Genomic DNA, 24,883 nt, shown 5'->3' on the forward strand with positions numbered 1-24,883 from the left:
AATTTTAAAGTTTCAAGTACATGTTCTTATTAATTTATTTAAATACTTTTCATTGGAAATCAACATTTATATGAAAATTTGTTAAATTCATTTCTTCTAAATATTACACATTTTATTGTTTATAAATTGGTTGATCCCGTGGGTTGATCCGGTTGTGGATCCGGTTGATCATGCTTATGTTCTGTTCTGTTGGTAAGTATTTGGTAAGTATTTGATAAAGTATTTGTCATTGTCAATGTCAATAGCGTCAAAAGTCAAACTGTCAATGCTTATGCTTGGAATTCGTTATTTTGAAGTTTTAAACAACAAATATTTTTTAAGAAATTTGTTATGCATTATAAAAAATGAATTCTACATCAGATTTTTCTGAATTAAGGAAAAACATAGTACAGAATGATCTGTTTTTAAGAAGGACACAGAGTGCTGCCAAGAAGAAGCCTAATATTCCAAAGAAAATAATTCCATTAGTTCCTTTAAATTTCGATGAACTTAAGAGGGAAATTGCAGAAGCTGAAGAGTTAGAAAAGCTTGATAAGTTAAATTCAAGAACAGAAGAGAGTAAACAGCATGAGAGGTCTTCTACTAATGATAATATTTTCCATAGACATAAAAAACCGGATAAAATTGGACCAAGACTAGATTCTTCTGATGGTTTTAAAACACTTGAAAAAATCAAAGAAGCTGAAACAGGTGAGTTTTGAACAGCAGCTATAATTTATTATTTATTATATTTCTTTCTTTCTCCCCTTCCTTTTACGCTATCAAGCTGTCAGGATATGGGCTATTTTAATTTCCATTCACCCATCTCTTCCATTCTTTTCCATTTCCTGTCATTATTTTCAATTCCTTGAGTGATTTTTTAACTATTCCTGCCTCTACTACTTGCTGTATCCATTTTTTTCTTGGTCTGCCACTTTTTCTTTTTACGAGGCTCATTGTTTCATAGACCTTTCTTGTAACTCTGTTGGGTTGCATTCTCATCAAATGCCAAATGTACATACCAGTTCATTTGTCTCGTTGCTTAATCAATCCCATTTTGTCTTTCCAACTATCCTTCTTAGGTGTCTTATCTCGATTGCAGTTATCCTGCTCTTATGTTTTTCCAGAATTGCTCAGTTTTCACTTGCATAGAGCACAGTGGGTATACTGAATTCGCTCTGCAGAGATTCACTTTGACACATTAGGAATAGGAAACATACAACACAAAAATTACTACCTCACACTATTCACTGCTCAAATCAACTTAATATTTCATTAAAAAAGAAGAATTATTAGAAATAGTGGGAGTGTATACTCCCATAGCCTCCTTTATCCTAATCCTTTATGGTCCGGTTTCACCAACCACAAATAAATCAATGAATAGTTGTTATTCGTCCAATACAATTTTTATTGATTTTGATAATTTAAATTTAAACTGACGATTTTACTTTCTTAGAGATTTTATTTAGAATATTTATTTCATAAATAAATAAAATAAGTCTCATTTGACGTTACTAAAATAGAGAAATGTCAGTTTATTGGTTGAATAACTTTATTCATAGAATAAACTACTATTTGTTTTTGGTGAAACCGGCCATGTGAGTGTTAATCTCATAAAATTTTGTGGAGTTTATTTCTACAAAATATTTTTATTTTGTACAATAAATAATTTTCTCATTTGTTATCAATACATTATAATGGTGTAAATAAATAATTATTGATTGGCGTAAGGTTTATGTTATTTATGTCTGTTTACTATTAATAATATTGGCTAAGAACAGGTACAGTAGGAAAAATGAAAGAATACCCATGAACGAACATATAAAACACGCTGTATTTTCCTGTCACCGTGTCACACAAAAAATTGGCCAGCGCAAGTACATGTAATAATTATTGTTACATGTACTTGTACTGGACAATTTTCTTTGTGATACAGTGACAGGAAAATACAGTATGTTTTATATGTTCGTTCATGGATATTCTTTCATTTTTCTGTTTGTTTGATTTCTTAGCTGTATTTGTTATTTCCCAGTCTATTCTTTGGTCATTAGTAATTATACTTCCCAGGTATTCGTAAGTTATAACTATTTCCAGTTCTGAGTTTTTACATTTTATCTTTATTTAATTATCTTTTGTGCCGCTGATTATCATTATCTTACTTTTTTCCGTGTTTATATCCATTTTTAGTTCCTCTAATTGCTCTAGCCATATATCCATTAGTTACTGTATTTTATTCGCACAATCTGCTATTCGTGATGTTAAGTCACAATGACAACCCCTCGTGAATTTCAGAAGAACTAGCTTTGATAGTGTTTTCAACGTCAACGCTGAGCGCACATACATTTGAAACAAGTAGGTAATATTCATTATTTATCTTTGCATGCTTTTTTTTACAAATACACTCCTGGCCAAAAAAATCGGGACACCTTAAAAATGGGTGATTTTTGATGTCTTGAATATCCTAAACCTGTTGTCTGATTTTAGTGATTTTTTAATATGTTATAGCCTTATTCTCTAAGAATACGGATGTAGTAATAGTGTTGCTGAACAGGTAAATGTCATTGTATACCGGGTATAACAATAATACTGCGTTTTTCCTGAAAGTTTGTAACCCTCTGTGGAATATTCTAGCATTTAAAAAATATTAAAGTTAAAACTCAATTGTAGCCTTAGCCTTTCTTATCATTCTGCTGTTTGACTCATTCACTTATGTTGGATAATGGAAAAGTTAGGTACTTTAACAACTAGCCATGTTCTTTATCAATACAGGGTTTTTCTAAATAAGTGCGACAGACTTGAAGGGGTAATTTTTCATGAAAAAATAATGGCTGTTTGATTTATAAACATATGTCTGCAAATGCTTCGTGTTCGAGATACAGGATGTTGAATTTTTTTACACACTGACGATTTATTTATTGCTCTAAAACCGGTTAAGATATGCAAATTAAATGTGGTGGGTTTTAAGATGCAGTTATTGCGCATTTTTTGATATACAATTATGTATTTTATATTCACCATTGGCGTGCATACGGGTCATATTACCTGTATGCATGCCAATGGTGAATATAAAATTTTTCGTTGTATGTCAAAAAATCTGAAATAACTACCTCTTAAAAGCTACCATATTTCATTTGCATATCTATTTCATGCAGAATTACCCCTTCAAGTTTGTCGCACTTACTTAGAAACACCCTGTATTGATGAGGAACATGGCTAGTTGTCAAAGTCAAAGTTGTCAACTGTTCCATTATCCAACATAAGTGAATGAGTCAAAAAGCAGAATGTTAAGAAAGGCTAAGGCTACAATTGAGTTTTAATTTCAATATTCAATTTCAACTTTCTGGACAAAACACAGTATTATTGTTACACCCAGTATACAATGACATTTACCTGTTCAGCAACACTATTACTACATCGATATTCTTAGAGAATAAGGCTATAACATATTAAAAAAATCACTAAAATCGGACAACAGGTTTAGCAGATTCGAGAAATAAAAAATTACCCATTTTTAAGGTGTCCCAATTTTTTTTGGCCAGGAGTGTATTATATATAACATTGATGCCAACTTTTATTGAATGGTGAAGATTCCATGTTAATCATTCTATATTGCCCAATCATTAGGTAATTTAAAACATAAAAATAAATAATGAATATTACCTAAGTACTTGTTTCAAATGCATGTGCACTCAGCATTTGACATTGAAAACACCCTAAAAGCTAGTTCATCCGAAATCCACAAGAGGTCGTCTTTGTGACAACATCTCAAATTAGTACAATGTTGTCCACATACTATTTATTAGATTTAAGTAATAAATTTAATTATTTATAGAGGAAAATCTACAACATCGTAAGGAAAATGTTGAACCTGAACAGCCTATAAAGATTATTTCAGCAACTAAAGATAATGATAGCTTCGATTTAGACTTTAGTGCTTTATCTTTGCACACACCAATGAAGAAGCAAATGATACCAGAAACACCAAACACCAGAATTGGGAAACGTAATCAGTTGGTTCCAACTTTTAACAATTTTACTACACCAACAGTAAAAAGCATTCCTTCGAAAATTCACTGTAGTGTTTCAGGCAGTGCAACGTTAGCCAGTGCGTCTAAAAAGTTCATAAACAAACCTGAAAAAGCTTTAAACAGTGTGAATAATGTTATATGTTCCATCCCAAGGAGTGTTCCAAACGATCAAACATTTAATAGGATATTGGTTAACAATGTGGAATATCTAATACTGAACTTATTGGGAAAAGGTATGTGTTACACATTGTTGTATAGATAATTCATTAGTAAAGCTATAAAGATTTTAAACTACTTAAAAAATATAACCAGATTTGAAAGTTATCAATAGTATTTTACTTGGAACACAATTATTCCTATTTGTCTAAGTGGTTAACGTTTTGTGGTCTTATTATCATATCTTTATCTTCTTCTTTAAGTGTCATGTCCTTATTCAAATGTTGGCTGTCATCATGTTTTCAATATCCTGAAACTAGGGCAGTCAATAAGGGTATTTGGCTCTGAATTCCATCCTACAACATCGATTTACTTGATATTTTCAGAGTAAGTAGGGAATAGCTCAAGAGTCACAAGGTCAAAGTCTACCCTATATACTATGGCACTCTTATCTTAGGGGCAGTTCCAACCCCTTCAAGGGGGTGGAAAATTTTTTGGTCAAAATAACCACGGAAGTGGCTAGATAACCCAATTCTAAGCAAAAACTGTTCTATAATTTTTATTGAAAAATGACACCTTTTCAGACCGTTTTTTGCGAATACCTTAAAAACAATGCATCTAACTAAAAAACTACATAAGACATTATTTGTAGCTTATAAAAAAACAAAGAGATTTTTTCCTTCATAATTTTTTTTAGTTATAATACAAAAAGAGATGTGATAGGTGAAAAGAGTTTGTTTGTTTGATGCATGCTCAAATCAGTGTATTCAACTTGAAATAACAGAGAAACACTTGATTTTAAGTTTTGAAAGTACCATGAGATGCTAGCAGTACCTTTTGTAGTGCTTAAAAAGAATAGACCTGGATCCCGCGTATCAAAAAATAGTTGATTAATAGCAAGCTGCAAATTTGTTATTAGCTTAACGGTGTCTAGTCGGACAAACTTTGATGTATGGGAACACTGAAACAGGGAAGTTCTAATTGTGGAACAGGTTAAAAATTTGGAACGTCAGACTACGAAAACGTTCCATGTATTTTGTCTGACAGAAATTCCAGTTGATTTGTTACCATTTCATTAAACTCTCATGCTAAATTCAGACTGGTGTTTGTCACCAACTGGACATTTTAATGAGTGGCACATGAAGAACATGTCAAATGACAGGAATCATGTTGGTTAGTAATAGCAGTCTGATTTTTGCATGAGAGTTTAATGAAAGGGTAACAAATCAATTGGATGGTCTGTCCGACAAAATACATGGGGCGTTTTCGTAATCTGACGTTCCAAATTTTTAAACTGTTCCACAATTAAAACTTCCCCTGTTCCAGTGTTCCCGTATATCAAAGTGTGTCCGACTAGACACCGTTAAGCTATTAACAAATTTTCAGCTTGCTATTCATCAACTTTTTTTTTGGTACGCGGGATCCAGGCCTAGACCTTTAAAATGAGCAGTATTAAATGTCGATTACATTCAAACTAAGCAAGATATGCTGCAAGAAAAATTGTGACAATTGTATTTTAAGAAAAAATGAGAAGTACATTTAACCCCTCATCCACCAGAATTTAAATGCATCGTTTTCCTTCTACAATACCTTTTATTATAGTCTTGTTTCTATGTTCAAAAAGTTGGACGGGTTTAAAATTAATGGTTTTTGAAAAAAAATAGGATCAAATTATAGGGCGCATTTTTAAATTTTCTTAAAAATCATCCTTTTCTCCATGTACTTAACTCGAAAATGGTAAGAGATACGAAAAAATGATACCTTACAAAAATGTATGGTTTTTTAGATAAAAATTTTTCATTACTGTGTCGCTTATCATTTTCGAGTTACATGGAGAAAAAGGATGATTTTTAAGAAAATTTAAAAATGCGCTCTATAATTTGATCTTTTATTTTTCTAAAACCGTTCATTTTAAACCGATCCAACTTTTTGAACATAGAAATAACATTATAATAAAAGGTATTGTATAAGAAAAACCATGCATTTAAATTCTGGTGGATGAGGGGATAAAAATATACTTCTCATTTTTCCTTCAAATACATTAGTCATCAATTTTTTTGCACCATATCTCGCTTAGTTTAAATGTAATCCACATCGACATTCAACAATGCTCATTTTAAAGGTCTTTTCAAGCACTGCGAAAGGTATTCCTGGAAGTATACCCTTAAAATTTACCATTTCTCTGTTATTTTACACCGATTTGAGCATGCACAAAAAATATTTTTTCACTATAGGTACCATATCTATCTTTGTATTATAACTACCCAAATACAGAGTAATAAAAACGCGTGATCAAGGGATCAGGCACGTGCTTCTTGAAAAGTAACAGTCCAAGAGTCCTTACTTCCCAGAAGTTGTATCAGTCAGCTATCAGCGTTTTATACAAGGGCGTGCATTAAGGTATGGTATTTCGAATAAATATTGTGATTTGTATTGTGTTATTGTGTTAATTGTATTTATATGTTTAAGACTTATATTGTGTATTATCATACAGTTTTGTGTTTTGTAAAGAAATTAGGTAAGTATATTAATACTGATATTAGTCAAAAAAGTATTGTGGACAGAATCAAGCAGTATAAATATTAGGGGTCAATGTAGACCGAAAACTTGCGTTGTTTTTGAAAAAATCAAAGCTTATATTTTTCTAAAACCGTTTTTGTTGATTTACAAATAATATGTTATACCTCCTTTTTACATAGGAGGAGTAATTCAAATTTACCGCCGTAATGCTTTTTTGGAATTGGTCCAACCACGGGCAAGTTTTAAATTACGGAAACCCAACACCATTTTATTATAATTATGATAAAAATTTAATTTTTCAAAAATTACATTTTTTGAGATGTCGTGTCATTTGATTTAAATATTTGAGATTTTTTAATGAAGCATCGTTTATTATGATATTTGAAACGTAAGTTGAGCAAATTTGAGAGTTTTATAGCTAAAATTATATTATTAACACATTGTTAAATAATTTTTAAACAGAATTCATGTAAGTTCCACTTTCCGCCCACACTGTACTTATGAACATAATCTTTGTCTTTGTATTATAACTTTAAGATAGCTTTATTGCTCTTCGTTCATTTCCAATTTGCAAAATTTGATTTGATCAATTAGTTAAAAAATTATATTAAATTAACTCAACCGTGCGCTGCGCCGAACGATGCCATACAGTGTACCAATGTTTGTGAGAAGGGTGACTTGCAGTGTTTAGGTTGGAATAAATTAATTTTCTCGAGAATGGCCGATTTTGGAGAGAAATACCGAAACAGTTAAAGTTTTATTTTTAAATTATGATTTACTGGTATATATTATTATATATCATAATATTGAAGTCATCCATCTGGGCGTGATGACGTAATCGATGATTTTTTTAACTGAGAGTAGGGGTCGTGTGATAGCTCATGAAAGGTTATTTAATTCTCTATTCAGTAATATTAATATTAAAATAAATATTTATACTGGGTGTCAATTTTTTTAATTAAATTAATTTGGACAAAAGGAAGAATTGATGTAATTTATTTATTTCAAATATGTTACTGCTGTCAGAAAACAGAAAAAACATGGTTATTTGACAAATAAACATTGCCTTAGTGCAGACTGCTAAGAAGCAGGTGAGTGGCAGCTTTAACATTGAATTTAATGGAAAGCAATATTTATTTATCAAATAAACATTTTTTTCTGTTTTTGAATTAAATAAATTACATGGATTCTTCTTTTTGTCTCAATTAATTTAAGTAATTTTTTTTTTACATTTTGGTATCAATAATTATGTTAACGTTTATATTACTGAATAGAGAATTAAATAACCTTTCAAATGAGGTATCACACGATCCCTAATCTCATTTAAAAAAATAATCGATTACGTCATCACGCCCAGACGGATGACGTCACTATTATGACACATGCCAAAAAATCATAATTTAAAAATAAAAATTTACCTGTTTCGGTATTTTTCTCCAAAATCGGCCATTCTCGAGAAAATGAATTTATTCCAACCTAAACGTCCTCATTGTATAAAATTACAGAAGCTTTAGATTTAATTTTAGAAAAATCTTTCTACAAAGTTTTTTGTGTAACATTTTCTGAATTTTTCAATGGATAAGTCAGTTTTTTTCTAAACTTCATGTTTTCGAAGGTATTTAAAAAGTCAACTAATTTCGTAGTTTATTTGTTAGTGCCAGTTAATTAAAAATTAAGAAAGGCGTAGCTAAGCGGTAGTGTGCTTGGCTCGCGTGCCGGTGTTCCGGAGTTGAAATCCTACCGCCGACAAGAACTAGACATTTTTAAAATGTTTATAGGCCCCAGGTCGACTCAGCCTGAATAAAATGAGTACCTTGGGTAAAACCAGGGGTAATAATAGGCGGTTAACACTGGCCCTGTTACCTTCCTTGTGTACCGTAAGCCCTAGATATAGCAGACTACCCTGCTATACTCCCAAAGCCACGTGAGCTGTATAAAACGGAAGACTATTATTATAAGAAAGGCAAAGTTAATTCTTCTCTCTTCTTTCTCGAAACTCCTTATGCCCCTCAGGGGCGTCGGAGGTTTTATTCATCTTCTATCCATCTCTTCCATTTCTTGCGGTCCTTTGCTAACTCTTTCATTTGTTGATGTGTTTTTCCTTTTTCCTGTCCAATTTCTATAATCTGATCGATCCATCTCTTCCTTGGCCTCCCTTTCCTTCTTTTACCATATCTTTTCGATTCATCACCTGCTTTGGTAGTCTTCCCTGGTCCATTCTGTTAATGTGTCCATACCATTTTAATTTTATTTTTTGTATCTTGGTTATTATCGATTCCTGTTTCAGTCTTTGTCTAATATCTTCATTTCTTATTCTGTCCAATTTCGTTTTTCCTGCTATTTTTCTTAGCTGCTTCATCTCCGCTGCGTTTATTGTACTGTCTATTTTTGCATTGTTTACCCATGCCTCACTTGAATATATTAAAGTTGGTACAGAGATTGCGTTGTATACCTTCAGTTTTATTTCTTTATCTATTTCTTCCTTTCCAAATATTGTTTTATTTAGTGCATCATCATCCAGCCTCAAAAGTCCACTGCTGAACATAGGCCTCCTCCCCTCGTTTCCAACCCCATCTATCCTGCGCCGCCCTCATCCAGTTTTTATTTACCTTTCTTAAGTCGTCAGTCCATCTTGTAGGCGGTCGACCGACGCTTCTCTTGTCTTCTCTTGGCCTCCATTCCAATAACCTCTTCGTCCATCGCCCATCTGTCATTCTGGCTACGTGTCCTGCCCATCTCCACTTCAACCTGGCTATCCTCTCGATGACGTCAGTCACCTTTGTTCTTCTCCTGATTTCTTCGTTTCTGATTTTGTCTCGCAGAGTTATTCCTAACATTGACCGCTCCATTCTTCTCTGCGTGACTCTTAGTTTGGTAGCCGAGGCTTTAGTTAAGGTAAGTGTTTCTGATCCGTACGTCAAGACTGGGAGGACGCACTGATCGAATACCTTTCTCTTTAGACATGTGGGTAACTCACTTTTAAAAGTTTCTCTCAGTTTTCCAAATGCTGCCCACCCAAGACCAATTCTTCTCTTCAGCTCATGAGTCTGGTTATCCCTGCCAATCGTAATTTCATGTCCCAGGTATTTATATCTATCTACGAGTTCTATTTCCTTCCCACCAATACTGATGTTCTGGTTGGGTACCAAATTTGTCATTATTTTTGTTTTTGAGATGTTTATATTTAAACCAACATTTTCTGTAGCTACAACGAGTTCTTGTACCATCTCTCTTGCCATACCTAGATCCTCAGCTACTATGACTATATCATCGGCGAAACGTAAGTTGTTTAGGTATTCTCCATCTATTTTTATTCCCTTTGTCATCCAATCCAAACTCTTGAAAGCATGTTCTAAGACCGTATTAAAAAGTTTAGGTGACATTGGGTCTCCTTGTCTAACCCCCCGTTCTATTTTTATGCGATTACTGTTAGTATGTAATTTGACAGTGGTTGTTGCCTGTAAGTATATTTTGTGTAATAATTTTGTATACCTATAATCTAGCCTGCATTCTTTAAGCGCCTGTAATATTTTGCTAAGTTCAACTGTATCAAAGGCTTTATGAAAATCGATAAAAACTAGAACTAGGGGTTTATTGTATTCCACTACTTTCTCTATCAGGGTTTTTATACTTTGTAGATGGTCATTTGTTCCGTAATTTTTTCGGAATCCTGCCTGTTCTCTTGGTTGATAAGTCTCTAACTTTCTTTCTATTTAGTGCATAGTAGAGCTTATTTGCTTTTTTCGCTCTGTATGAGATTTCTTGATCTAGCTTTCAATCCTCTGATATTATTACTCCAAGGTATTCAAACGTCGAGACTGTTTCTATTATTTCGTTTTTGCATCTAAATATCGTTTGGTTTATTTCTTCCCTTTTCTTTTGGGTTACTAGCATGGTCTTCGTTTTCTTTACATTTACCTCCATTTTCAAATTTTCTCAAAGTTAATTAAAAATAAAAATGGAATTTTTATTTTTTAAAATTAAGAGTTTGTAGAAAAACTTTTTATTTTATTTTTCTGGTACGCCAATGGTTTAAAAATCACAAAGTGATGGCATAATAGGGTTTGTTCACAGCCTCCTAAAGGATCGTTTAAACACAGCGATATATCAAACAACTTATCAAGGTCAATCGAGTTGTTGCAACTTATCATTGTGTGTAAACGGTGCATCGCACGACTTATCAAAGTTGGAGTTGGGTTGAGGTTGGTATCAACTTATCACAAGGATCGAGTTGTTTTAATTTATCGTCGTGTCTAAACGGTACAGCGATTTATCATTGGACTTGGGTTGTATAAATTTAGGAGAATCTTACCGTATTAGAATTTATTTACATATCCAATTAAATAATGTACAGGGTGATTGATTAGTGGGGTAAAGCTACGTAGATCCGTTATAGTAATAGATAGCAATAAAAGTTAATAACAAAAATTGTAGCCAACTTTGAGATTCACATTTATAAAATTAATTAGAATGTTACATAGGGTGTTCGATAACATAGTGGCAGACAAAACTTATTTTTTTTTTATTGGAACACCCTTATTTTATTTTATATTCAAAATCTTTTTAACTTCGCCATTACAAATGCATAAAGGATTGTTATGTTATACAGGGTATTTTACAAAGTTATAACCAATTTTATATGAAAATTGTAACAAGTTAACTCATTGTATAAATAAAAATAAGCACAAAAGCAATGGATTATTGATGCCATTTTTTTTATTTATTATCAAAATTTTCATAAATTATTCTTCTTCTTCTTCTTTTTGTATAGACATGACTGTCTGTTTTTTCAATGTGCCTCTAGTAAGTTGTCGTTCCATCGTTTTCGTGGTCTTACCACTGATCGTCTGCCTATTGGGAAACCGTCTCTCGCTGTCCTGACTACTCTGTTGTCATTCGGCTTATGTGGTCATTCCATTCTATTGTTCTGTTTCTTACCCTGTCTTCTGTCGTATATCTGCACTTTTAGCTCTGTCCCATAGAGTCGCACCATCGATTTTTCGAAGGGTTTTCATCTCCGCTGTTTCGAGCAATCTTTTTGTCCTCTCTGTGTCGGGTCGTGTTTCTGCCGCGTATGTCATTATTGTTTTGATGACTGTTTTGTAAATTCTGCCTTTCATATCTTTTCCAATATTTTTATTTCTCCATATTGTGTCATCCATTCAACCTGAATTCAGGCAAATCTTTCATTATGCAAATGAAAATGGTTATTCATTTTTTTCTTTCATTATGCGTTTAAATTTCTCAAAAATACTATTAGTTTTCTCAGGATTCCAAAGTTCTACGTTCTACAGTGTGGCAAAACCAAATGGAATAGATTCATTATTTCGTAAACCGACGACTAAAAAATCCGGAAACAGGTCGATTTTTATATTTAAATTATGATTTTTTGGCATTTACATACTAGTGACGGCATCCATCTCCGAAGCTGAAATAAAAAATATACATGCGGACCAATGTAAAAAAGGTCATTTCATTATTGTCTTCTTACCGGCGTGAGAAATACAAAATAAGAATTACTATTTTATTTGGACATAAGCCACAATTCGAGTTTGAAATCAAGTTTACTTGACGTTTCAACTTTCACTTCGGAAATCGTTATCAATATAAAAAAAAACATTCATAAATTAAAAAACTTAACTTTGTTTCTGGTGAAGCAACGAAGTTGGAACAAGCAGAATATTATAATTGTCACCGGAAAGCAAAAAAGGTAACGCACAACTTGAAAGAACTTATATATTTCTAACTTCGTTTCTGGTGAAGCAACGCAGTTGGAACAAGCAGATATATTATAATTGTGTCACCGGAAAGCGAATATGGTTACGCACAACTTGGAAGAACCTATAGTTTTCTAACTTCGTTTCTGGTGAAGCAACGCAGTTGGAACAAGCAGATAATATTATAACTGTGTCAGCGGAAAGCGAAAAAGGTAGTCCCTGAAAACTATAGGTTCTTCCAAGTTGTGAGTTACCTTTTTCGGTTACCGGTGACACAATTATAATATATCTGCTTGTTCCAACTGCGTTGCTTCACCAGAAGCGAAGTTAGAAAACTATAGGGTCTTCCAAGTTGTGAGTTACCTTTTTCACTTTCCGGTGACACAATTATAATATATCTGGTTGTTCCAACCCTGTTGCTTCACCAGAAGCGAAGTTAAAAAACTATAGATTCTTCCAAGTTGTGCGTTACCTTCTTCGCTTTCTGGTGACACAATTATAATATATCTGCTTATTCCAACTCTGTTGCTTCACCAGAAGCGAAGTTAGAAAACTATAGGCTCTTCCAAGTTGTGAGTTACCTTTTTCACTTTATGGTGACACAATTATAATATATCTGGTTGTTCCAACCCTGTTGCTTCACCAGAAGCGAAGTTAGAAAACTATAGATTCTTCCAAGTTGTGCGTTACCTTTTTCGCTTTCTGGTGACACAATTATAATATATCTGCTTATTCCAACTCCGTTGCTTCACCAGAAGCGAAGTTAGAAAACTATAGGCTCTTCCAAGTTGTGAGTTACCTTTTTCACTTTCCGGTGACACAATTATAATATATCTGTTTGTTCCAACTGCGTTGCTTCACCAGAAACGAAGCTAGAAATCTGTAGGTTCTTTCAAATTGTGCGTTACCTTTTTCGCTTTCCGGTGACAATTATAATATTATATCTGCTTTTTCCAACTGTGTTGCTTCACCAGAAACAAAGTTTAATTTTTAATTTATGAATGTTTTTTTTTTTATATTTTCAACTCAGGCGCGCCAAAACCAACAAACCACTCGGAAACCCGTCCAAATACATATTGCGAACCATCAAAGCTTTTGTTTTGAAAAACAGACAGAAGTTAGATTGTGGTGCGCCACTTAAAAACACGTACTAATCTGACGAACATGCTGCGCGCGAGCGGCTCGCACACCGAGCAGAGCGCATATGTATACCTGCCTTTACGATGAATTCTCTAACATTTTCTGCGAGTTAGGAAGTCCCACGTTTTCAATGAGTTTTCTAAAAAAAAAAAAAGAAAATAACTATCTATGCCTGCCGAGTGGGAAAGAACTAAACTCTCGTCTCGCGTAACTACCAGCTTCCACTCTGGTTTAGCACTTCTTTGCTCTTTGCTCGTACTCTTTCTTCGCTCCATTCTGTGCACTTCTTTGCTCTTTGCTCGTGCTCTTTGCTCTTTGCTCGCACTCTTTCTTCGCTCCACTCTGAACGTACGCATAGGGAATGTTGTATACAAATTAAAGTATGGTAATGGTACTTTTTAATAGTGATATAAAATACAGGGTATCCCATTTAAATTTTACTGAAAAAATAATGTACTTGAGTTTTAACTCACCCTTTATTAGATATAAAGTAAATTAGCAATATCAATCATTTTTAAAAATTTTGACAATAAATAAAAAAATATGGCATCAATAAACCATTGCCGTTGTGCTTATTTTTATTTATACAGTGAGTTGAACTTGTTACGATTTTCATATAAAATTGGTTATAACTTTGTAAATACCCTGTATAACATACCCAACCTTTATATTTTGAAAGTAACAGGATCTATTTGTTTACGATGAAAACTAGTTATAATTCATTGAAGGGTCTAAAAGGGTCTAATGTACACAATGGTCCCCTCTTCAACTTGTTGTGGTCAACTTATCGCAGCGTCTAAACAGCGTTTCAATCTCAACAAATCACAGCAACTTGTCATCACAACTAGTTGCTGGACTTATCGCTGTGTTTAAACGCCCCTTAATAAAGGGTGAGTTAAAACTCAAGTACATTATTTTTTCAGTAAAATTTAAATGGGATACCCTGTATTTTATATCACTATTAAAAAGTACCATTACCATACTTTAATTTGTATACAACATTCCCTATGCGTACGTTCAGAGTGGAGCGAAGAAAGAGAGCAAAGAGCAAAGAGCACGAGCAAAGAGCAAAGAAGTGCACAGAATGGAGCGAAGAAAGAGTACGAGCAAAGAGCAAAGAAGTGCTAAACCAGAGTGGAAGCTGGTAGTTACGCGAGACGAGAGTTTAGTTCTTTCCCACTCGGCAGGCATAGATAGTTATTTTCTTTTTTTTTTTAGAAAACTCATTGAAAACGTGGGACTTCCTAACTTGCAGAAAGTGTTAGAGAATTCATCGTAAAGGCAGGTATACATATGCGCTCTGCTCGGTGTGCGAGCCGCTCGCGCGCAGCATGTTCGTCAGATTAGTACGTGTTTTTAAGTGGCGCACCACAATCTAACTTCTGTCTGTTTTTCAAAACAAAAGCTTTGATGGTTCGCAATATGTATTTGGACGGGTTTCCGAGTGGTTTGTTGGTTTTGGCGCGCCTGAGTTGAAAATATAAAAAAAAAACATTCATAAATTAAAAATTAAACTTTGTTTCTGGTGAAGCAACACAGTTGGAAAAAGCAGATATAATATTATAATTGTCACCGGAAAGCGAAAAAGGTAACGCACAATTTGAAAGAACCTACAGATTTCTAGCTTCGTTTCTGGTGAAGCAACGCAGTTGGAACAAACAGATATATTATAATTGTGTCACCGGTAACCGAAAAAGGTAACTCACAACTTGGAAGACCCTATAGTTTTCTAACTTCGCTTCTGGTGAAGCAACGCAGTTGGAACAAGCAGATATATTATAATTGTGTCACCGGTAACCGAAAAAGGTAACTCACAACTTGGAAGAACCTATAGTTTTCAGGGACTACCTTTTTCGCTTTCCGCTGACACAGTTATAATATTATCTGCTTGTTCCAACTGCGTTGCTTCACCAGAAACGAAGTTAGAAAACTATAGGTTCTTCCAAGTTGTGCGTAACCATATTCGCTTTCCGGTGACACAATTATAATATATCTGCTTGTTCCAACTGCGTTGCTTCACCAGAAACGAAGTTAGAAATATATAAGTTCTTTCAAGTTGTGCGTTACCTTTTTTGCTTTCCGGTGACAATTATAATATTCTGCTTGTTCCAACTTCGTTGCTTCACCAGAAACAAAGTTAAATTTTTTAATTTATGAATGTTTTTTTTTATATTGATAACGATTTCCGAAGTGAAAGTTGAAACGTCAAGTAAACTTGATTTCAAACTCGAATTGTGGCTTATGTCCAAATAAAATAGTAAATCTTATTTTGTATTTCTCACGCCGGTAAGAAGACAATAATGAAATGACCTTTTTTACATTGGTCCGCATGTATATTTTTTATTTCAGCTTCGGAGATGGATGCCGTCACTAGTATGTAAATGCCAAAAAATCATAATTTAAATATAAAAATCGACCTGTTTCCGGATTTTTTAGTCGTCGGTTTACGAAATAATGAATCTATTCCATTTGGTTTTGCCACACTGTAGAACGTAGAACTTTGGAATCCTGAGAAAACTAATAGTATTTTTGAGAAATTTAAACGCATAATGAAAGAAAAAAATGAATAACCATTTTCATTTGCATAATGAAAGATTTGCCTGAATTCAGGTTGAATGGATGACACAATATGGAGAAATAAAAATATTGGAAAAGATATGAAAGGCAGAATTTACAAAACAGTCATCAAAACAATAATGACATACGCGGCAGAAACACGACCCGACACAGAGAGGACAAAAAGATTGCTCGAAACAGCGGAGATGAAAACCCTTCGAAAAATCGATGGTGCGACTCTATGGGACAGAGCTAAAAGTGCAGATATACGACAGAAGACAGGGTAAGAAACAGAACAATAGAATGGAATGACCACATAAGCCGAATGACAACAGAGTAGTCAGGACAGCGAGAGACGGTTTCCCAATAGGCAGACGATCAGTGGTAAGACCACGAAAACGATGGAACGACAACTTACTAGAGGCACATTGAAAAAACAGACAGTCATGTCTATACAAAAAGAAGAAGAAGAAGAATAATTTATGAAAATTTTGATAATAAATAAAAAAAATGGCATCAATAATCCATTGCTTTTGTGCTTATTTTTATTTATACAATGAGTTAACTTGTTACAATTTTCATATAAAATTGGTTATAACTTTGTAAAATACCCTGTATAACATAACAATCCTTTATGCATTTGTAATGGCGAAGTTAAAAAGATTTTGAATATAAAATAAAATAAGGGTGTTCCAATAAAAAAAAATAAGTTTTGTCTGCCACTATGTTATCGAACACCCTATGTAACATTCTAATTAATTTTATAAATGTGAATCTCAAAGTTGGCTACAATTTTTGTTATTAACTTTTATTGCTATCTATTACTATAACGGATCTACGTAGCTTTACCCCACTAATCAATCACCCTGTACATTATTTAATTGGATATGTAAATAAATTCTAATACGGTAAGATTCTCCTAAATTTATACAACCCAAGTCCAATGATAAATCGCTGTACCGTTTAGACACGACGATAAATTAAAACAACTCGATCCTTGTGATAAGTTGATACCAACCTCAACCCAACTCCAACTTTGATAAGTCGTGCGATGCACCGTTTACACACAATGATAAGTTGCAACAACTCGATTGACCTTGATAAGTTGTTTGATATATCGCTGTGTTTAAACGATCCTTTAGATATAAAGTAAATTAGCAATATCAATCATTTTTAAAAATTTTGACAATAAATAAAAAAATATGGCATCAATAAACCATTGCCGTTGTGCTTATTTTTATTTATACAGTGAGTTGAACTTGTAACGATTTTCATATAAAATTGGTTATAACTTTGTAAATACCCTGTATAACATACCCAACCTTTATATTTTGAAAGTAACAGGATCTATTTGTTTACGATGAAAACTAGTTATAATTCATTGAAGGGTCTAAAAGGGTCTAATGTACACAATGGTCCCCTCTTCAACTTGTTGTGGTCAACTTATCGCAGCGTCTAAACAGCGTTTCAACCTCAACAAATCACAGCAACTTGTCATCACAACTAGTTGCTGGACTTATCGCTGTGTTTAAACGCCCCTTTAAGCTTACAAGCCGTGAACTAAGAAAGGCAACACCGCAACAGCTGTTTAAGGTAGTCCGATAGTCCCATTGTTTACAATTTCAGCACAGCAGAATAATGAGAGTTATTTATCGCGAAAACAAAGTTAAAAGATCCTTTAAATAAAAATAAACGACATGACTAATAAAAGAGAATTATCGAAAACGTATTTTAACTTTTATTTTGACAAAGGACATTAAGAATATGTATGTATAATATAAAAATAACCTAGAAGATTCTGACCAAGTGACCAGTGGTGACCGATAACTAAGATCCTAGTTAAAGTTAAAATTAAAATAAGATCAGTGAAAGGAGTAACACGTTAAATTTAATTATTTTGTGATTTGAAGAATACCACAATCATCTTACAACCTAATAATCATCTTATTACATGGCAGAGTCTACAGTATTTGATGGCAGTACAATTAGAAATAGCTATTTTAGAAGTTGTTAAATACTTTTTCCACCTACCTCTACCGAAAGTATACTTTTCCGGACCTGATTGTAGGGAGCAAAGTTGTACTTTTCCTCCCTAGGGAGGAAAATATTTTTCCTCCCTAGGGAGGAAAAGTAAAAGTGACGTCATGGTATTTCATTCATGAAATATAACTTATTGACGCCCTGTACAATATTTACTTTCTATTACGTAAGTATTTATACATTTTAACGTTTATTTATAAAACACCCTGTATTTTGCAGAATGGTAAAAAACAGTAAATTGTTATTTTGATTTAACAATGTTTACATTAATAATTTGACTTATATTTGACAGTTGACAGTTATATTGTACCTACTTGTTAGTTTTAGTTCTAATAAAGTTTGTTGGTTAGTTACATAAATAAATTAAGTAAAAATGAAAAAATGACTTGTTATTTGAGGAAGGTGGAAAAACCATATGTATAACATGGGAGTAAAGTGCCTTTTCCTCCCTTGAATGATTACTGCCCTCCGCTACGCGTCGGGCAGTAAACTTCATTCTCGGGAGGAAAAGTAGCACTTTCCTCCCTTGTTATACAAATAACTATTGCATAGTATGGGTATATAAAATGAGGAATTTATAGACAATGTATTATTAGGGGAGTGAATATCCAGTCATCAACTACCCAATGACACAATGGCAGAATCCTCAGCCAGCAGTTGAAGTGCTGTATAATAATAATTGCTTTAAGAATTGTTAGTGAAAGAACATTTTCTATTATTTTGACATGTGGAATCAGATGCAGGTTACCTTTTGTTCAAAAAATAATAAAGGCTAGTTCAGATTTACTAGGCAGAAAGTTAATATAGCCTATTTCACGAACATACGCCTCTTTTGGATTATTTCGACAACGAATATTTTATTGTGCAAAATAAGAAGAACGAAAGTAAATTGCAAATTACATTGTTGTTTACTGGAGCCAATTATTAGCGCCATTTACTTTCGTACTTCTTAGGTTGCACAGTAAAATATTCGTTGTCGAAGTAATCCAAAACAGGCGTATGTTCGTGGAATGGCTCATATATAAAAGTCTAGGTAGTTAATATAAAAATAAAATAAAAATAAATACATTTATTGCCCTAATAATATTTATAATACATTCACTTAATATATTTCATTTCTTCACCGATGTTCCACTGTTGCACGCTCTCCTTTGAACTGCTTCTGTTGTGGATCCCTGAGTCTTCATGTCTTGGTCACCTGGACCTCTTCTTCTGTTGCAGTAGTTAATAGAGAAAACCTTGAAATACTAGCAAATGAAGATGCTATTGATATTGATATAGAACAAACTGTGGCAGTACATTTTCAACCAGGAGCAAATCTAGTACAACAAAATTCTGTGTGTGTGCGTGTTTGTTTTAAAATATAATTCACCATAAGGTTAATGTTGATAATTTTATTTTACTGGACTGCAGTTTGTTAATAAGTTTATAAATAAAAAATGCATTATATTGGTGTCTGATTTTATTATTCTCAGTGTGTTAATAAATTTATAAACACATACATTGTATTGGCATTTTAAATGACAAAAATAATAATAGGATAATAGAGCTTTTCAACGATTCACATTTGTTTCGATCTTCCGTCATGTGTCGTATATTTATATTATTATTTATATGGGTTATACGACATATTTATGACAGAAGCATGACATTAACGTCACAATAGTTTTGGCTAATTGTTTATCATTGTTGGCAGCAACTCCAGTAATTTGCTGTGAGGGATAAAAACTCCGGGATTTACATATATTTCATCTACAAGTAAATTGACTACTTTTTCTCGATCATTCAAATTTGATGCTACATTATGACAAATAATTATTTTCTAATTGATCATCAGGAGATACATGAAAAGATGATGTAATCATTTGTAAATATCTTTTAGTGGGCAAATTTAAGTATTGACGAATGATATAACATGATGTTGCCTGATTATATATGGTAAGAGCAAAAAGAACTGATGGTAAAGAATATTTGCCTACTTTCTGTTAGTAACAATAACGGATTTTTCACAAAAGCCAAAGTTCCCTTTATTTTATCTATATCAGTATTTTCTATCACTCTGTCAATTTCACTACATATTTTAGTAATTTTAAAATTATTGTCATTGAGGCTTTCAAACAAAAAGAATACCTGGATAGCAGATTTTCTAGTTGTGACCAGCACGATAATATACAGTCAAAAATGGTAAAATCCATTTTAAATCCTGAGGTTACAGTGGGCTGTCCTTCATATATACAGATACAAGTAATTCCTTCGTTTGAATTCGTAATATTAATGTTTGAAATAACTTATATGCACTCATCACTGCAGTGACTGTCAATATTTAATAATGTATTACAAATCCTTTCTTCTACAACTTTTATCTGTCAGTTTTTTAACTCAATCTTCTCACTAACATGTTGTACAAGTTGATTGAAAGCTACGATAAGGTCTTCGTTTTCAAATTCCTTTACAATATTTTCTTCCCAGAGACTTATTTCAGCACGTCTAGTTTCAGGATTTTTTCTTGTTGGTGGTTTTGGGTTAAATAAATATGAAGGTTGATTTTCAAAAATGCTTGGGATTGCGTTCTCTTTCAACTTCGGGTATGTCAAATTTCGGTAAAGAAGTCAGTTTCAATATGTCGGTCGAATCAAAATGTTTTTTACATACCACTGAACTAGCAGTTACTGTAAAATTTTCACGGTTAATAGATCTAATCCACTGATTACGAAGGTGATCGTTTTTGGGAAAAGAGAATGTACTTTGGGCCTGTTCATATTTTAAAGTAAGTTGCATAATTTGATTTGCCATTTGGTACACTGCAGTGTCTCGACATCTCTAATTTAATGTGTTATAATAAAGGATATAAAAGAAAAATGAAATAATTGTACCTGTACCAATGAATTAATAACACTTATCGAGATGGGGTTTGTAGTTACTAAAGGGATGTTGTGTTAACAGTTTGTACTATATCTTATTGTTAGTAATCACACAAATATTACAATATACATAAGAGGTACATACTTTTTCTTTTTTAATCAAATAATTCACCAATAATACACTAAAAATTAACAAAATTAGCATAAACTCCCAATGTAAACAAAGTAAATATGGACTACCATCGGACTAGCTTCAACGTTGCCAATTTTCTCATTTCACGGCTTGTAAGCTTTAGGAGGCTGTGGTTTGTTCCAACAAGCAGCCGAACCGTCAGAAACTCACCGAAAAGTCGACCAGCAGGAGTAAAGAGGATAACACTGATGACTGTATTATTGTTCTCTCACTGGCCAACTGTTTGCCACGAATTCTGAATGTTTTACTAAAGTTTTACCAAAGAATACTTAACACCCTGTTAGTTAGTATTCTTTGGTTTTACTTTTACTGTTTGTAGGCAAAGTAAAGTGGCAAAGACCTAAATATTTTATGAGTTCACATCACATGGCATTCACGTGATTACTGTCTTTTGGGTAGACAACGTAATCGCTTTGATTTTTCATAAGCTACAAAAATGTTTTATTTAGTTTTTTTTCGTTAGATACATAATTTTTAAGGGGTTCGCAAAAATACGCCGAAATGTTATCATTTTTCAATGAAAAGGGGAAATTTTCAACCACGAATAACTCAAAAGTCTTAAGTTTTCAAAAAAAATTGTAGAAAAGTTTTTTTTTAATATTAGGTTCTCTAGCTATTTCCGTGGTTATTTTGAAAATAATTTTCCACCCCCCTAGAAGGGGTGGGAACTCCCCATAAGATAAAAGCGCCATGGGATACAGGTTAGACTTATATTTCTTGAGCTATTCCCTACTTATAGTGAAAATATAAAGTAAATTGATGCAGTAGGACGGAATTCGGAGAAAAATACTCTTACTGGCTGCACATAATGAGTATTCCAGAGAACGGCAGTTCTCGCCAATGGCGCACAAACCTATACATGCGACATGTATATACACGAAATTTTCGATTTTCTCAATCTGACTGAATTGAAAATTGGGCCAAATCCCATCTTAAAGTTTAGGAAAAGATTTGCCCATCCATATGTCAACCATCCATTTTGGTCCAAGGGTGTGAACTTTACAGCCCTTCCCACACCCTTCCTTACAAAACTCCCAATATTTCGAAAATTTAAGTCCAACCTTTGCTGCTTCTGATAGTACTGATCATTAATCAGAAATTTTATTCAATTTCTAGGTACTTAAAAAGGGGAAAATGTTTGTGGGTATGTATGGATGTGTGTGGAAAAGTTACACGGATCTGAATTTTTTTTCTGTGTTTCAAGAGGGGGTCAGGGCCGATTCAGAACTGGTGTAGTTTGTGACTTTTAACCACTCATAAGCCAGCTATATGACTGGGTAGGTACAAAACGGCATATTTTTTGGGATATATATCTTAGGTTCAAGGAGAGACAGGGAAACCGCAAATACACCAAATCAAGAGCGTTGAGTTAAGCTTTCAAATTGTGCCTATGCGGCCAGGATCAGACATACACACGGCTTAGTATAGCCGAAAAACTAAAAAACTAAACTTTGGAAATTTTGGTTTTTCGACAATTACTCAAAATTTCAACCTACGAATTGCGCCATTAACTAAGCGTTTGTAGAAGAACTCTAGACCCGTCTAACGGTATATACCTCACATCTGGGAAATTCGAATTTTTAAGTTATAGGTTGATAAGTATGATCAAAGCTATTTCCAATGAGAAAGAACGGTTTTTCGAGCTAAATAATTCCTGTAATACCTTCAATTACCATACTTGACCTTACATTCATCAGATACTACTTGTCAATACGTTTCAAACTCATGTTTAGTGATCAAAATCGGTTAAGCCGTTAGAAGTTATGGAGTTCCAAAGGTATAATCCATTTGACCATTATCGCCCTAATGGTTTATGTATTATGTAGTTGTAGTGGTTACGACGCTAAATTTGATAGGTCAATTCGAGTTCGTTTACTGGCCATCCCAATATTTTTTTTTCAATCTGTTTTGAATGGAAAAAAAAATCTAGTGTACATTCGATGGACACTAGATCATTTGGGAGATAATGCGACAAAGGCGATCATTTATAACGCTTAACGTGTAATCGGGAAACATTACATTCAATTTCATATATTTAATTTATAAATAACTTTGAAAAACTCCTGATACAAGAATATATTTAATTTATAAATAACTTTTAAAAACTCCCGATACAAGCAGAAAAAACCGCTATACGCCGTAAAAATGAGTTGCGCATACAATATTCCAGCTGCAAAAGAGCTGATATGAATACTACGTGGCGCGAAAATGTATTTTTATTTTGATGGAAAATAAAATTCTAGTTTTATTTTAAAAGACGCGCCACAAAAGAGCTTCAAATGCAAACTGTATCACAGTTACTCTTTTGTGGCGCGTTTTACTTCAAATTTAGCAAATACCTATTAATGGAAAAATCTTTTAAAACAAAACTAGGATTTTATTTTTCATCAAAATGAAAATACATTTTCGCGCCACGTAATATTCATATCAGCTCATTTGTAGCTGGAATATTGTAAGCGCCACTCATTTTTACGGCGTTTAGCGGTTTTTACTTCTTGTTATAATACAAAGGTAAATAATAAAAATAAATATTTTTCAGGTGGAAGCTCTGTTGTATATCAATGTTTTTGCATAGACAGAAAGCTTCTAGTAGCCATAAAATGTGTTAATTTGGACGATACAGTCACTGCTCAGGGTTTCATCAATGAAGTACAATTATTGCAGAGATTACATTCATGCGACAGAATCATCAGACTGTATGATTATCAAATTTCCGAAGCTGAGAAGAAACTATATATGGTTTTAGAGAAAGGCGGTGAAGAATTTTCAACAGTATTAAAAAACTTGGGTAGTAACAAGGCAAACATTCCATTATATATGTTGTTGTTTTATTGGATGGAAATGTTACAAGCTGTTAGCCAGATTCACTCCCATGGAGTGATACATTCCGATCTAAAACCTTCAAACTTTCTATGGGGTGATAAAGGTTTAAAACTGATAGATTTTGGTATATCTTCTAGTGTTCAAAGTGATATGACAAGTGTATTTAAGACTCTTGCTGCAGGTTCCTGTAATTATATGAGCCCTGAGGCATTAAGCAATGATGGTGGTTCAAGTCCTGGTAAAACGAGATACAAACTACATTATAAATCTGATGTTTGGTCGTTGGGGTGTATTCTGTACGAACTTGTTTATAAGGCACCTCCTTTTCATCACATAAAACAATTGTGGACAAAGTTGGCATTTATTATGGACCCCAAACACCAAATACAGTATCCAGAAGCGAATTGGGTTCCTCCAAAAATTATACAAACCATTAAGAAATGTCTACAGTACAATGTTAAATCTCGACCTTCGGTTAATGAACTCTTAGATGAATATGATAAAGAGCTGTGCAATATGTAATTATAATAATTGATTTATTGCATATGAAGTTTTATTTTTAGTACATTGAATCACCGTTTTTGCTCCAAATTCTAAATAGTCCAGGGCGCATATGTTTTGAGATGGACGTTGAGAGGTGACTCAAATTTTTTTGCAGAAATTGCTTGAAAATAACTCGAATAATAATATTTGAGTTATCCTCCCACTCAAAATGGTCCGGAACATTGTTTAAATAATCAAAATGTCAAAAAATGAAGGAAAAATTCGATTTTTTTCTTCGTTTTTGATTATATCTTTACAAGTATTCATTTCCGAGAAAAGTTGTACTGACATAAAAGTTACGTAATTAAATTTCCTACAAGATAGAAT

The 24,883-nt window shown here is 33.2% G+C and overlaps 1 protein-coding gene across 1 annotated transcript; it reads left to right on the forward strand.

Moving 5' to 3' along the window:
* The first annotated feature begins 267 nt into the window (after nucleotides 1–267).
* LOC114326244 (dual specificity protein kinase Ttk) lies at nucleotides 268–24,557 on the forward strand. Its single transcript, XM_028274553.2, has 3 exons — nucleotides 268–690; nucleotides 3,812–4,240; nucleotides 23,730–24,557. The coding sequence occupies exons 1-3, from the start codon at nucleotides 345–347 to the stop codon at nucleotides 24,533–24,535; spliced, it is 1,581 nt and encodes a 526-aa protein (XP_028130354.1). The 5' UTR covers nucleotides 268–344; the 3' UTR covers nucleotides 24,536–24,557.
* The last annotated feature ends 326 nt before the right edge of the window (nucleotides 24,558–24,883 follow it).

Source organism: Diabrotica virgifera, chromosome 7 (genome assembly GCF_917563875.1).
Source record: "Diabrotica virgifera virgifera chromosome 7, PGI_DIABVI_V3a".
NCBI classification, from domain to species: domain Eukaryota; kingdom Metazoa; phylum Arthropoda; class Insecta; order Coleoptera; family Chrysomelidae; genus Diabrotica; species Diabrotica virgifera.

What these genes read in the sequence shown, in the direction of transcription:
- LOC114326244 (XM_028274553.2), top strand. Translation starts at nt 345, where the DNA reads ATGAATTCTACATCAGATTTTTCTGAATTAAGGAAAAACATAGTACAG. An exon ending in AATCAAAGAAGCTGAAACAG is followed by an intron (nt 691 to 3,811) that starts GTGAGTTTTGAA and finishes AATTATTTATAG; the next exon opens with AGGAAAATCTACAACATCGT. An exon ending in ACTGAACTTATTGGGAAAAG is followed by an intron (nt 4,241 to 23,729) that starts GTATGTGTTACA and finishes AATATTTTTCAG; the next exon opens with GTGGAAGCTCTGTTGTATAT.